The following is a 15,452-nucleotide window of genomic DNA, read 5'->3' as shown; positions in this document are numbered from 1 at the left end:
AAAAAAGAAGAAATGATATCGTTATGCAATAACGGGCGAGTAATATCGTTACGTAACGAGTTTCAATTGAATGAATTTCAATTTCACAGGAAGATTACTCCGGTTAACAAACACTGGTGTTTGTCACAGTGAATATTTGCATTGGTCTTCGTGTATTTTTTTCACTGAATTCCAATCTGTGATCAGATTTTTTTCAATCACGCAGAGTTTTTATTATTTATGGAAGAGTAATTTTAGAATTCAATATGTTGCCAACCAATTCTATATCGAAACTTTCTTTTCATTTGATCCTTGTATATAATATGTGTTTCTGTCGCCTTGCTCGATATTTCCTCGATATTTCCAACATATTTTCAAAAATATTTCGCTCCCTACAAAATAAACTTTTCATTTGTTTTCTAAATAAACATCGCATCTATCATATTCTTCGACTATCTGGCAAATAGTCCTTCTTCCAGCATTTCATATTATACTCCTGTTTACCTAGCAAATGATATAAACGTCAGAAAATCAACAAAGATACACTTGTCGTATGTTTCGTGTGTGATTTTTATTTCTGTATTCAGCACAAAGACAATTGAACCTTATACGCGACGAAAAAAAATTAATTTGTAGACCGCTGTCACCAGATTCGATTTATAACGGATTAATAAAGGTGTAGAGATGTAATTTCGAAATAACTCGAGGAAGATTCTGATTTATCAAGGGGCAGGTACCTGGTATGCAGGGTCCTGCGACACGAGACACGTCCCATCCGCTATACGGTCCAAATAATCAGGATCCTTCCAGCCAAGTTGAGGCGCCAACGAGATTCCTAAGGACACCAACCAGACGGCGACGATCAACATACCGATCCGTCGTGGATTCCTTGCCTGAAAGTAAAGAAATTCTTTCACCGGCTATCACACTCGAGAATTGACGAGTCCTCGTAACTCGAGGATTCCCTTTTCTCTTCAAAATATTTTTATAATGACCCTTTCGAAATTATTATTCAGATCGAGGCCAAAGAAGGCTGCATATCGATGATATTTGCAGGATTAAAATAGTAAAACCGTTTTCAAAGTGGCCTGAAACGTTTTCACCTCATTGATTCGAGATAATCAGCTTAGTCGATTGCAACAGTATCACGCGATCATAAATCTCGGATTCCATAGCAGCAACTATCTCCAACATGCGATGGGATATCGTGGGATTCAGATTCGATTAGCTATTGACTGTTAGGGATAGGACGGTGGATTGATTACTAGATACGAGTAGGAAATTTCGATATACTCGTCGATTCTCAAACAGAATTTCCATGTAGAAATTTAACTCTCGGATAATAACGCGTGGATAACCTACGTAAGGTTGTTTTATCGCGCGCTATACCGACGATTATCATCTTATGGCACGGATAAACTAATTAAAATTCAAACTGTACGTTACCAAAACGATTGAAATTAAGATAAATTATACACAGATTAATTAAAAAAGATTCTGCGGCACGTTAAAAAATGCAAAAAATATATTCAATCTAATAGACAATGTAAGGAAAAATTGGTTGGTTGGTTTTGATCAAATATAAAAAATTCTTAATTGTTTGAAAATTGCGGTTCCACATCTAACTGGACGTTAGTCGGGTATAACGACTCAAATTTCCAATTTCTCCGGAAATTTTACTATAAAAGAAATCACGAGTTATTTCACGATACGGCGCATGAAACAATGCAATGTTTTCGTGTAAAAACAGACTAAACATTCTATGAGCGTACATGCAATAATCCTACTAATTACATCCTCCGTTTTAATGATCTCTGGTCGTACAAAGGGAAGCAGGACACCGAGCTCGATTATCGAGTCGCATTCTACGATCAATATACACGAGCGTTTCCACGTCCCAGCATATCCTAATCTCCTTCTCGATACTGTCATCCCTCCGGGGTCCACGCGATCGTGACGTAAGTTCGTCATTCGTTACCGTTCTAGTCTCACGAACTACCTGCAGACCGCGACAGTGTTAATTAACCTGTATATAATTGAGATCGGTGACTGCCCAATATCTGTCGACCGCGATAGCCACCAGATGCAATATCGAGGCAGTGCAGCAGAGGACGTCGCTGCTGGTCCACATGTCGCAAAGCCCAGGTCCCAACGACCATCCCGCGTTTATCTGCAATAAACAGAATTATCTGTTAAAGGGGTATACGTCGATGTGTCGTCGTGATGTCGTTCGATCGATCACCACGTGAATGAGAATCTTAAGGGTCGGCCTGAACAAGTTCATTGTCACGTGTCATCGATATCGTACCATACGTATTATGTCTTATTCAAGCTGTGTTGTTTGAAGGATAAGTAGATTCATTATCATATGTAGACTGTACGCGTTTATGGAGATTCGTGTTCTTAAGATATACATAATAAGAAACGAATGGATAACAATTTGTCTCACCCTCTAGATTAGAATTTCTTAAATTTTTTACAATCGCTATGCAAAATGTCAACTATCTACCGTTAAAGGATTCAGGAAAATTTATCGAGTTATTAATCGACATTAAGTATAAAACACCAGCTTTTGAAGAAATCGTTTATATGGATTTTAATTCAGAAGTAGCACAGAATTCCCAGCAGTTTTTAAAATGGTCTTAAACACGCTTCTAAGTTTTTATAGACATCTATTGCCTATACACATCGAGATTGAATTAGTGCGAACGAGAAATTTGTATAAATTAATCTTATTTCGAAACCAACAGGCAAAAATTAATGAAATGTACGTATAAATACGTACAGTAAACTCGAAATATCGATTAACTATGAAAAACATCGTAGATGCTGTGACATGTGAAATATTTAGTCTGGATTTAATTCTTTATACAAGAATAAACAAGCACATTTGTCTCGTCAATATAAATAAATAAAAATAAATATTAAATATTAATATATAAAAATTTAATTTTATCCTAATCAGCAGCAATAAGTGATCGAATTATAAATGTAACAATGAATTATTTAAAATCCAACTTCTATCGCCTATTATCCATTAATGTTTTATTTGTATTTATTTTATGTACGGTTTTATGTACATAACCGATAAATTAGAGTTGCGTAAAATTTTCAGGGCCGAAACAGGGGTCACGAATGGAAAAGTTTCAAGAAGCGCAGCTGTAGAAGTTATGAATGGAGAAGGTGCTAGCGACATGAAATACTCACTTTGTTCTTTAATTAATTGTTAGGAAGACTGAGAACAGTTAGCGTATTGCAAATTCATAGATACATTTATCAGAGCGACTGAAGAAATGGAACTGAAATGAAAATCCGTTATATTAAAGTGTCATTTTTTTAATGACAGAAGGAAGAAAATTTTCAAACAATTTATTCAATTACTCGCACAATAACGATATGTAACGTTCTCGTCCCAGTCATAAAATATTTTCTAATATTAATATTCGGCAAACGATAAAAATGTACATGGAAGTGAAAGGATATGCTAACAAGTATATCTTCTTTACTTCAGGATTATTAAAACGTAGATTCTTTACCATTTTCCATGTGGTTGTTCAAAGTCTGCGACCGTAGATAAAATTTCTATTTGTTTCCTAGGTAGATGCGCGAGGAATTGATTTTTCGCTTTTATTACCGAGACGGAATCTCTTCTCTTTCGCTACGTCCCACCTAGCTAATCATCTGCTAGCTGCCTCCGTGTGCATTAGCCTGTTTCTCGAATAATATTCAAAACGAACGTAAAGTCATTAACGGAATGTCATTCCAGTTTTGCCGGAGCATCATTTCGTTGCATTTGATGGAGGAGTCTAATTACAACGTCTCTTATAGGAGAAAATATGTCTAACAAAAACAGAGAAGGATCTCGACGGCTTGAAATTGTAATATCAGTTTGCTGCGACGCGAAACTACAGTAATAACAGGCGACATAATGAAAATTACTGTAGTGGTGGACCCTCGGCTGCAGAAATTCTCAGCAACTACCGGGAAAACTCCGCGTAGAAGCAGCTATCGTAGTCTTCAATGGTACTTCATGGACATGAAAATTCTGCCGCTTTTATCGGTGACAAGCGCGAACTACGTTGAACGCTCATTTCCAATTTGCCACACGCGCAAACACTGAAACTGTCGATACTAAATAACACGCGTCTCGTTACAAACTTGAAAACTTTCCCTCAATTTCGTTATACCTGCTATTCGCCTTCCGCGTTGGATAAAAGTGCAAAAAATTGCACGCGTGTCCGTTTTTCTTCGTATCCCATTCGGCGAGAAAAAGAAAATAAAGAACAGCGGGGGGAAAAAATACGGGGAAGAGCACCATTGCGAAAATACCAGCTTTAATGGTACATGTACGTTCCATGAACGTGGTTTCTAACCGAATACGCTAAATAAAACATTCAGACAGTTATATGTGTATATTCGCGAGATTGGCGCAACGTGTTTATCTTGAATGTTTAAAAGCAATCATTAACACATAACCAACAGAGAGGCCGACATAAAATACGACCTACAGTGGTGTAGTCACGGCGCTTTCGATAAAAACGGCCCACGCGATTCATGCGTTTATTGTTGCTGATACCGTAAATGTGAAACAATGAGATTAAATGCATTTCAGTTATCGTGCGGTTTGATAAATCTAGTGCGAGCAACCTGGTAACCGGAAACGATTTACATTCTTCAGATTCTTTACATTAGTTCTAGAGGGTGGTCGGTAACTGGCGGTACAAGCGAAAAGGGGGTGATTCTACGCGAAAAAAGAAGTCGAAAATATAGAATAAAAATTTTTCGTTCGAGGCTTTGTTTTCGAGAAAATCGACTTTGAATTTTCGCTCGGTACGCGTGCGGTACGTTATAACAGATCTCTCTGTAGATCGTTGTCTCGATGGAAAAATTAAAAAAAAAAAAAAATTAAAAAAGAATTTAAAAAAAAATTTTTTTATTCTATATTTTCGACTTCTTTTTTCACTTACAATCACGCCCTTTCCGCTTGTACCACCAGTTACCAACCACCCTGTATATTTCTACACTTCCACATTTCTATCCTATTTCATATTTCCTATTCCTACATTTCTATTCAAAAATTTGTTTACTTACTATACCTTTTCTGATCCCCATTCTTCGGATATTTTTACTGATACTCCAAATTCATGCAAAACTTCTAAATATTAGTACTCCAACTCATTTATACGCTTGCCGAACAACTAGAACCATTTTGATTATCCACGCACAGGTCAAATGATCACAGTAAATTGATACAAATCCTCATAGTTACGGAAAGACTTCAACTTTGACCATAAAAATTGTCCACAGAAAGTCAACATTTTGTTACTAAAATCTACTCAGTAGATGGAGAAACGCATGCCTTTTAATCCCGTTTTTGTTTCATCCCGATATCTCAAACGGTTTTCGAGATATAAGCGTTCATAGTGTCCTTATGTCCCTTAAGATAATGCAAGGACGTCGGACGACCTTGCTATCGCCCTATATCGTTCCCAGGAACAGTAGAAGAAACCGTCCAGTTAGCGTCTATCGCTGACCAGCCCGTCTGACGCGAGCTTATGATAAGACAGTGACGAGTCGCGAGAGAAAAGCGCGAGCAGGCGACAAGGACAGAGACAATAAACGGCTGAAAATTACCATCGTCTTTACACGGTGATATCTCCGGAACCGGAAGTTGTATCGTGATAAATGAGAAAGTATTTTAAAGGTGAAGCTTCCACGCTTCCGTTAATCGTTCACTCATTGATCAGAAGTTACTATCTTCAAAGTTACAGCGGTTCAAAGTTTTGCTAATTTCAATTCGGCTCAATCGACTTTCTGCATGAATTTTATGATAAATATGTTAATTTCTGTGGAAAGTTTGCTTACGACAAGTTTGTTAGCAGTGGAACGAAGATTCTAAATTGGTTTGGAATTTACTACATGTACTCTGCATAAAGTGAGTTGATTAATTTTGTTTATTGTTTATTCACGTTGATTGATGTAGCAGTTTTATGAGTTATATTTACTTGTTGATTCAGGAATGAGACGACAGTAACTCTGTACGTGTACTGAAAGTCTGGCGAGTTGCAAAAATTTACTCATAATGTTGCTGCTGTTAGTAGCGATCGCTCATTTCTCTGATGTTTCGTGTAAGCTCGTAACATGTGCTCGGGGAATTGCTTCTTCCTACTAGAAGACACGTATGCTTGAATGTATAGTTCTCGAAGTTATGAGTTTTGCCGACGCAGAGAACAAAGAATAGGAGGTAAATAAAAGGAAAAGCAGCGTACTTTATGAAGGACCCTTTGCGTTAGAAAAGAGCGAGGATCCTTTCTTTGCCTTCCCTTGTGTATCTCTCTTATACCTCGCATAAACGAGAACGAATAAAAATTTGTCGTCTCAACCTTCCTCCATTCTAGCTTTTTCCCCTCGTGAAACTTTCCATATTAAAAGAATCACGCAGTTAATTAAATGTTAATGAAAGTACGCGCGTTAACTCGTACGTAGGAGGAAGCTTATCTTAATAGGAAGAAGAAAGGAGTACATTTTTTCGTGCTATATTTTTGAAACAATTTTTCTAATCTTCTCCTAGCAGGAAATGTACATATCAAAACCTACGTGTAGAAAGTTAATTGAACGAAACTATCGTACTCCATGTCGATCAAAATTCTCTCGTATCGATGCAGTTTTGTTGTTCTTCGAGCGCGAATGTATCGAAAATTGATTCGATAAATATGCGTGGCTCGTTAATTACAAATATCGGATGACCCTCGTCCATGGTCTTTATATTCAGCGTCGTTCATTATCATGATGTTTAATAAACTATTAATAATTTATCACTATTTATTAATAATTTTCTGAAGTAATAAAAATGGCGATTGTGTCCGATATGAAAGCAAACCGGAGTGCGAGTCTTCTATTCAAAGGCGTTCGTGCACAGAAATCCTAAATCACGAGAAGGTGGAAAGAAAAACAAAGCTGATGCGAGTGGTAAAATAGGAGCGACGATTGATTTAATACGTTGTCCCATTTTTCGAATCCCTGAAGAGCGTTCGGTGTCGCTTACCGAGCGTGTTTCTAAATAAAGCTTCTTCCGCTTCTGTCAAAGTTGCAGAAGACAGCTTCCTTGGTTTGATAAAGTCGACATTTTTTTCATCCTCCTTTGTTCCTCTATTCGAGCATTTACGTAACGAAACGAGGCCACCGCTCTCTAATTTCCATTCAATTTGTTTCCGCCTTAAACCGCCGCGGAACACGTTTACAATTGTTGTTCGATTACGCAACCTGCTTATCGATCGATAAAAGCCTCTTAACTATTTGGTCTTGTGTGATTAACCGAATGAACTTAAAAATAAATTGCAGTAAGACATGGCTGTTTTATCGAGAAGGATACTCGAGGCCAGATAAGTAATGTGCTTTGTTATCTGTCAAATTTGGTTACCAACAATTTTCATGCGATCTATGTTTAAACTCGATATCGATAACGCGATACATAGAGTGATATATATCATCTACTTATATCGACAGTCATCGACGATCGTTGTTCTCTGCGATATTCAAATCATTTCCTCGTTTCCGATATTTTCTCTTGCTATATCTAAAGTACATGATGTTTTCTTACTCTTTAGTTAGCGTATTAAAAACTAACAGCGTCTTATAATACACAACAACACGAAGTTAATCTACACGAAGTTGTTTTTGTGGTTTTGACACATCAAAGTTTAGATAGTTGAAACAACCTTGCCTTACCGTATATGTACACGTTGAAAAAGAACGCGGAAAGGCGACGAATTCAATCGTCGACAAGTAAAATTTGTCAAGTATGTGAAAAGGAAAAAGTCTGGAGGAGTCGTATCGTACCGCATCGATGGAAGATATTTTCTCTGGAAGCAGAATTTAATTTTCAGGATGTGCATGTTTTCTTTCTTTCTTTTTCTTTTCTTCTTCTCGTCCGTGATCCATTATACGGAGAAGCAAGACGATCGGCGCACCCGTGAACGTAATCGCAACGTTGTTCGCCGATGTGTTGAACAACAACTATCTGAATATCACGAGACTGGGCATCGGTAGATGGGTTGGAAAGCGTTTGTTCGCATACAATAGAAACTCTGGCTCGGCTGCCACAACGCACCGGTCTCGTAAATCATCTGCTCGTGTCAGTGCGCAACATATTCGTAAGGAGATTAGGATCGATACATCGGTATCAGTATTCCAGCAGACCGCCCATGCCTCTGATATTTTCGAAATTTTTTCTGCTTCGAGAGATCGTGACTATGTACGTTTCTCTAATTATCAACTGTCACGTGGATTTCGGGGTCTCTCGATATTTGCCATAGGTCGATGCCTGAATGTGTTACACGATATACTGTATGATGCTGTAAATTCTAAAGCAGAAACGGTTTGGTCAGTGGGTATGAATACGATATTGATTTTTGGCTTACTCTGATTGCTTTTTAATAATTAACCGGTTTTGGTGCAACTTTTCAGACATTCCAAATGAAGATTAATGCGTCGTGTGATTAAATTTCTGGTAGTATTAATAATTCACCGTAATAAATTTTTACCTTTGTGGATAATTATAACGATTACAAATTATATTACGAGAAGTGATCGTTTATATATTATAATCGCATTAAATGTACAGTACTTTGACTCTCTCACGAGTCACGAAAGAGACACGCGCAAATCGTCAAATAAAGTATTATAAATTTGATATCTTAAATGTTATTATATGTAAGATAATTATTGATAATTTTTTACTATAAATAGTTGAAGGGATTTAGTTCTTATGTTCGATACTAGAAATACAAGGAATTTTGAGGATAAGAGGAAGCTTTGTATATAATTATTTTTTAAATTGTTCGTTCTAAATTTCTTGATATATTATTGTACTGTTAAAGGGTTAACTAAGTGCAGTGGCGGTTAGAAACTTTTTGCTGAAAGTGGAATTTTATTACGTCGTTGAGATAAAAAATTTCTGAAGGTAAACATCTGTGGCGCAACTATTACTTTTAGGAATTTTGAGAATATTTTGGCTGGAAGAATTTTATTAATGTATAAGTTACAATAAAATAGTACTGTGCTCTGTAGGCATTTCTCTCTACTTACACATTTATATTCTATATATATTTATACATATTTTCCTGTATGTTCTATGTATCTTTACATTATGTATTCTGTATGTCTTATTTATGCGTCTACGTGAAGCTTAGAGGCGCACAAATTTGTAGAAAGCAAATAGTCTGAGAAAATATAACAACAAAATACATAATGAAATAAAAAAGTTGGAAATAATCGGCTTAGTAGTTTGTGAATGAAATATTTTGATTATTAAATTTGCGCAAGATGTAACTGAATTCTCAATAAATTACACGAGACCAGACCGAATTTGATTGAAAGCAGCGTTGGCAGGTATTTGTTCGATCTTTCTAAATCGGTCGACGCCGCAGTAACTCGAAGACAAATCGATTCCAATCGAGATCCAGCGAAATTAATGCCCCCAATTCCGAGCAACAAGTGCCAAAACTGTCATAACGCCTGGTTCGAAATGCAGTGCTCAAAATACGAGTTGCAGATGGAACATTTAATGAGCGAAGTGTCAAACTTCCTTGACGTCAATCCTTATATTATATATCACCTGGTAAACTCACTAGTATATATCACTTGGAAAACTTCCTATTGTTAGTCGAACCAATTCGAGGAATATTGTCTTACAGTGAAACGATTGTCAGTCGAATGCTTATCGTTAATAGATAAACGGAGTCGAACGAGTGCGATTCAGTATTCATCGACGTCGCTTGTTTATAAATTTTTCAACTTCATTATACAGATATTTGCATAGTATATGTACCTATTGAATATTTCAAAGAATAGATGACTCACATATTTTCACGCATAATCCTTCAGATAAATTTTAAAAAATCACGTTCGTAGTCGTCATTTTTTTATCTATGTTTCAATGTATTAAATCGATTACTATTCCTAAATATATTGCACCTGACAATCGAGTTATAACTTAGGCAAAGATTTCTACGACCACGAAATTGAAATTCAACAGAGAGCAACGAGTTTTATTTATGTCGATTTTAGTTCTTGCGAAATACATTTGTAGTTGGTTTAATCTACTTTTAATAAGGATAAAAACTATAGATAATTCTCAATTAAAGAAATTATTACGCCCAAGAGACTGTCAATTTCTCTTTCTCAATTAACAAGTTAAAGACTTCCAGTTCGTTTGTAATGTTTCTCAATAAAGGAACTATTACATCCAGGAGATTGGCAACTTCTCATCCTCGATTAACAAGCTAAAGACTTTCAACTCCTTTGTAATGTTCATCACTGTCCATGAAACCCAAGAGTATGTTGTAAAGGAAACCGTATATCCTGAACCCTAATCAATTACGAGAACAATAAATCACAAAACCTGTATTAAATTCGTCTCTACGGCCCTTTGTACGGCCCCTAAACAAGCTCAGCCGAATAATTAATATGGAACCCTGAAGGGACGGAACCTAAATGTAGACGAGGAAAACGACATCGAAATAAGGCCTTAAGTATTACGTGAAATGACTCAGGCGAACTCAATTTCCACTTACATTCGGGGACCTCGGTTATCTCGGATAAACGAAATCAGGCCAGGCTCGTTGAATCGAGAACTGCCGGTTAAATGAGGCAGGGTATAGAACTGAAAGTTACCAAGGGAGATGACCAGGGTGGGAAATTAATGACACTTCACAAAGGATACAATTCATGTGAGAACATTTTTCCACGTCCCTGAAGAACCACTCGACGGAATATCGTCCTTTGCTTCGCTCCTTGAAAAATTCAGCTACACACCTTGCAAAAAATCTCCATCCTTTGTCGAGAGTCTTCACTTTCTATTTTTACTAACCAGCATCCCCTTTCCCTAGCTGTCGGCCGTAAAGACGTTGTTACAGACTGTCTGACAGAGAGTCATTAAATTTCCAAAAAATACGAGTATTATTTAGAAAATTGTTTTGAAAGGTGGAATCTTTGGAATAAAACATTTTAAAGTTTATGATACGCACGAGAGTATTTTAGTCTTCTGAACTGGTTTTAAGAGTTGAATATTTATTTGGTTTGGACGCATGCATTTCATAGTCAAGGAAACTGCCGAATATTTAGCTGATGTTGACAATTACGCGGGCATTTTCAACTATTTAGACTTCCTGGATCTTTCTACTTTGAGCAACTCTTAAACTTTGTACTTTCAATTGTTGGATTTTTAATATGAAGATCGGGAGAGAAACTTGATAATATATTTTTCTCGATTTTCTGACTTTTGTGTCAGTTCATGATTAAATGGAAGAACTTTAATACGACATAATTGAGAATAAAGATAATTTATTAGACGCGAGGATACAAATCTTTTAGAAAGTTAATGAATTGATGAAGTTTTACGAATTTTTATGAACGTTTGAAAAAACACATTTGACGTTAACAAATAAGTTTTGCTTATTGCTAAAATACCTCGCACTACAAATTTTCAGGAAGCCTTAACAATCAAACTTCGAACGAAAGGCTTCCTTGCAGTAATTAGCGTTTTTTCTGTTATTCTGGCGCATTTCGCGTGAAATCAGAGCGAGGTCGGTTCAAAGAATCCCCAAGACAAGGGGCAAAAGATTGGAAGGAAGGAAGAGCTCGACTGATAAGAGAGGAGAAGATATATAGGAAAGAGTGACGCACGCCTGCTTAAAAGTCCATTCATGGTATTGGAATCTAGCTCCGAAAGCCAATCGACTTTTGTCTTTGCCAGTGACTCCTATCGCGCTTCGCCTTTCCACATTTTTCTCTTCCTCTTCTGCTGAACAATTTGTTCTAGAAAATCTATCGACGCTTCTGGAGAATCTACAAATGCTCACGAATATACTGGAACATTTGTAGAAACCTATTATAGATATATATTGTCATGCGTGTTATAGAATAATTTAAAAATTTCGAAACCACGAGATATTTAGTGCAAACATACATTTTCCAGAGATCACAAAAATATTTAAACAATCAATTATCCATTAGGTTAACGAACCGAAATAATTAGTGCGACTTTCTATTTATTTAATTGAACTATTCGTGGCGTATATCAATCTTTTTTCAAATACAGGATTACAGTAAAAATTTCGTAACTTCTGTACGCATAATCAGATTACTTTCAAATTTGTGTTTTTTACAACAGTGCACCTTCATACAAACGTGAAATCAAGTCTGTGAAATGTCACAAAATAATATAAAATAAAAAACGTTGTGCGTCTATTATTTCCTCATAGAACGAAAGAAACTTTTCGGACAACCTAATAGTTGGAACAGCCGTGTCTCGATGCGGTGCTGATAAAATTTCAAAATTTTTTATACAACATGTACAATATATTGATAAAAGTTTTCTATAATAACTGTCGAAATATCTTTGTAAATCGCTATATCAGTCCCAGAAAAAAAGAGTAATTGATCATTTTATTTTTATCAAATAAAAATGTTAATTCCTGGGCGAAAAAATTCAACGACGTTTGTTTTACAATACGTTCTCGAACGGTCGCAAAACGTTTTGAAAACGAGAAGAAAATAATTGAGAAAAATGCGATGCAGTGGAGAGAGACGGAATAAGGGTGTATATACATATATATATTCGGGGCCGAGATCAGCAGAAATGGAACGGCTGAACAATAACGAACGGTACACAGGCATCCCGAGATACGGAGGACGCTATAGAAAGAAACTGCGTCCTTTTTACCATGCGCATCGGGCGATTCTTTCGAGTGAAGAAAACCGGAAGTAGCAGAATGCAGTCGCATTTAGGACACGTTTAACAAAACCGTTGAACGCAACCTTTGAAACGGCGAAATTCTTTCATGCCCCACAGAGATAAATAAAATGATTATTTTTCTTCTCCTGAAAAATCCAACATCCATAGACTCCGCTGATAATTCTATCGTGGAAGTCCAAGTTCTTAATTTTCCTCACTTTCGAGCGAAGCAAAGGACGATAAAATAATAATTTCAAATATACACGTAGTGCTTTTTTTATCGTTCGTCAAAATGACATGCAAGAGAGATTAAAGCGTCTGATTCAACCCCTGACTTGCCCTTTCGCACCCCTTTATCGCTCTTACAGCTTGTTTACAATGCGCTCAATTTAGAATACGATTAAATTATCAACGAGTAAATAATTTTCTCAGACTCAGTAAAGCTTTAGGGTGTCGCTCCTCCCGTAATTGTTTTAAGTACTAAGTATAAAGAGACCGGCAATTATTGAATAAACGCAGGATGTCGCGCTAAATACTACTTAAGCTTTATTTTATCGCGAGCTTCTTTCGCCCTTTTAACTCTTTCCTCCCCGCAATACTTTGTACATGCGTGCAATCAGCCGATGAACCAGCCCCTCTGGAACACATTTCTTCGTTCAACTTCGATCAATAATCTTCTACTTCCGCCCCGAGGCTGACTGCCAATGAAAGTTCCTCGTCTATCGCACGCAATCGCGAGATAACTTAAAAATTGGATCAATCCATCCGGATGGAATCGACGGCTCAGAAAGTCAGTTTTTGGTCGAAATAAAGTTCCGAAGAACGATTCAATTCGACGATTAAGCTTTCCTAACAATTTTACCAAGAGGACACGGGTATCAACTACGCTTCGCGAAATTCGAGAAACGTTCGAATCGAATTTTTCCGACGAAGAAGTTCTTTAAACGCACGTAACAACTGACACGATTCTGAGCGATATTAAATTGGGTGAAAGACGATCTTGGATTTTCGAAACCTTCTTGAAATTCTTTCAAGGGTAGTTCTATTTACAGGTGTCGTCCTTAGGAGGAAAAATTATTGGATTATTATAGCGTAAGGGGCTGAAAACTTGCCACGTGTGTTTAGTTATATATCAGGAAAACACAGTGTAATCTTTACTCGAGATAATATTTAAAACGTTTCGTGTTTCATTGTTGCAATTATTAGGAAATCAGTAATCAATCCGCAGAATATGGTACCGACGAAAATGCATTTAACGTTTCACGTACAACTTCGATATATGTATACATCGACCGGTATCTTGAAAGTCCCATAATTCCAAGAAAACGTAATGAAAAAGATTGAAATGTCGATTGCAGGTTTCCAAATTAACGAAATAACTTTTTGAAATTCTGGCAGATCTTTCTCGATGTCAATTTTGATGCAGACACCACCTCAGTTTCATCTTCCATTCAATTTGAAGATCAATTTCAGGGCAGAAAAAGAGGTCAATCTTCTCGAAGAAACTTTTACAAAAATTTCAGTCACGTTCCAGCCATGGCCCGCCTATCGAAGCTCGGTTCGTTGCATCCAGACAAACGATTTTATAGAAACGAGCAATTTTCCAGGAGAAGCGGCGAACGGTCAAGCGTGTCTTCCAGTTGCATGCAGGAAAGAAATATGACACGCGACGAAGCGGAAGGATGTCATGCAATCGGTACGAGAACCTTTCAATAAGCAGACGTTCCGGGATGGGACGAAGGATGCATCGAGAATAGAAACGTCAAGACGGGTAGATAAAGGGTGGCTTGGTTGAAAAATAAGTAAGGAGAGGCCACGGTGCTTTGTCGTGTTCGGAGGAGAAAAATAAATCGGGTTTCCACGACTATTTATAAGAATTCGCGCATTCACCTCTCGCTTGCTTACTCCGCGTAAAAAGGAAATCGGGCAGAACGAAAAGGAGGAACGATAAGTCACGCGTGTCTACTTTTTTACTGACATCGTTCGATTTTCGAAAATATGCGTCAGCATTAATAATAAAACGATAGCGTGGTAATAGTTCGAAAGTACGATGCTTGGCAATATTTGGCTATTTATAAAAATCTGTTGTCAATATATCATGCGTTATAAGTAGACAGATATTTATGCAAAATTTCATGAAAGAATCAAAAATGTGGAACCGAGATACAAAATTTTTACTTATCAGTGAAATATTATGAACGGCAGCTACGTTTTCCATATTTTATAGATTTTTCCATATTATTTGCATTCTGTGCATTTTTCTAGCTTTGAATTTCCCATAAAAGTTTGCCATTTAGTTATGAGAAATGTACTGAAATTTTATTAGCGTTATAATGAGACACGACTGTCATGAATATAATTATAAAATTCGAAACGAAGATGTACATTGAAACTGCAAAACACTTGATGAAAAAGATATTCCAGCAGCCATTTATTCATTATATCCCATTATGATCTATTATTATCTATCATTTTTAACACTTGTTATTATTTGTTCAAGACAGCTTTCATGACATTTATATTAAATATTATCTACAATCTACTATTTTTCGCTGTTCTTTACGCTACAGTGTTTCACTCAACTCAGAGTCGGATCGTTTGCGATCTTTTCTTCGAAGAATTCGTCAGCCGATTATATCGAGAGTAATATGTGACACAAGACAAAAGAAGAAATTTCGCGTAGAATGCGGGGGATGAAATGCTAGCAAATGCTCAACGAGTATTACGAATCTTTATG

At 36.7% G+C, this 15,452-nt stretch overlaps 1 protein-coding gene across 3 annotated transcripts in view; it reads right to left on the bottom strand.

The window, feature by feature from the left end:
- Positions 1–15,452, bottom strand: part of LOC117231631 (5-hydroxytryptamine receptor-like) — a 44,464-nt gene that overhangs the window by 3,160 nt on the left and 25,852 nt on the right. For all 3 annotated transcript variants that reach the window (XM_033490235.1, XM_033490236.1, XM_033490237.1), the window contains exons 3-4: positions 2,006–2,149; positions 717–872 (exon numbers count right to left, since the gene is read on the bottom strand). In XM_033490235.1, coding sequence (XP_033346126.1) covers positions 717–872; positions 2,006–2,149 — 300 coding nt within the window. The remainder of the gene's footprint in view (positions 1–716; positions 873–2,005; positions 2,150–15,452) is intronic.

Source organism: Bombus vosnesenskii, unplaced genomic scaffold, assembly GCF_011952255.1.
Source record: "Bombus vosnesenskii isolate JDL3184/JDL3185 unplaced genomic scaffold, Bvos_JDL3184-5_v1.1 scf7180000013273, whole genome shotgun sequence".
In the NCBI taxonomy this organism is placed as follows: Eukaryota; Metazoa; Arthropoda; class Insecta; order Hymenoptera; family Apidae; genus Bombus; species Bombus vosnesenskii.
This window is presented reverse-complemented; position numbering and strand designations above follow the sequence as displayed.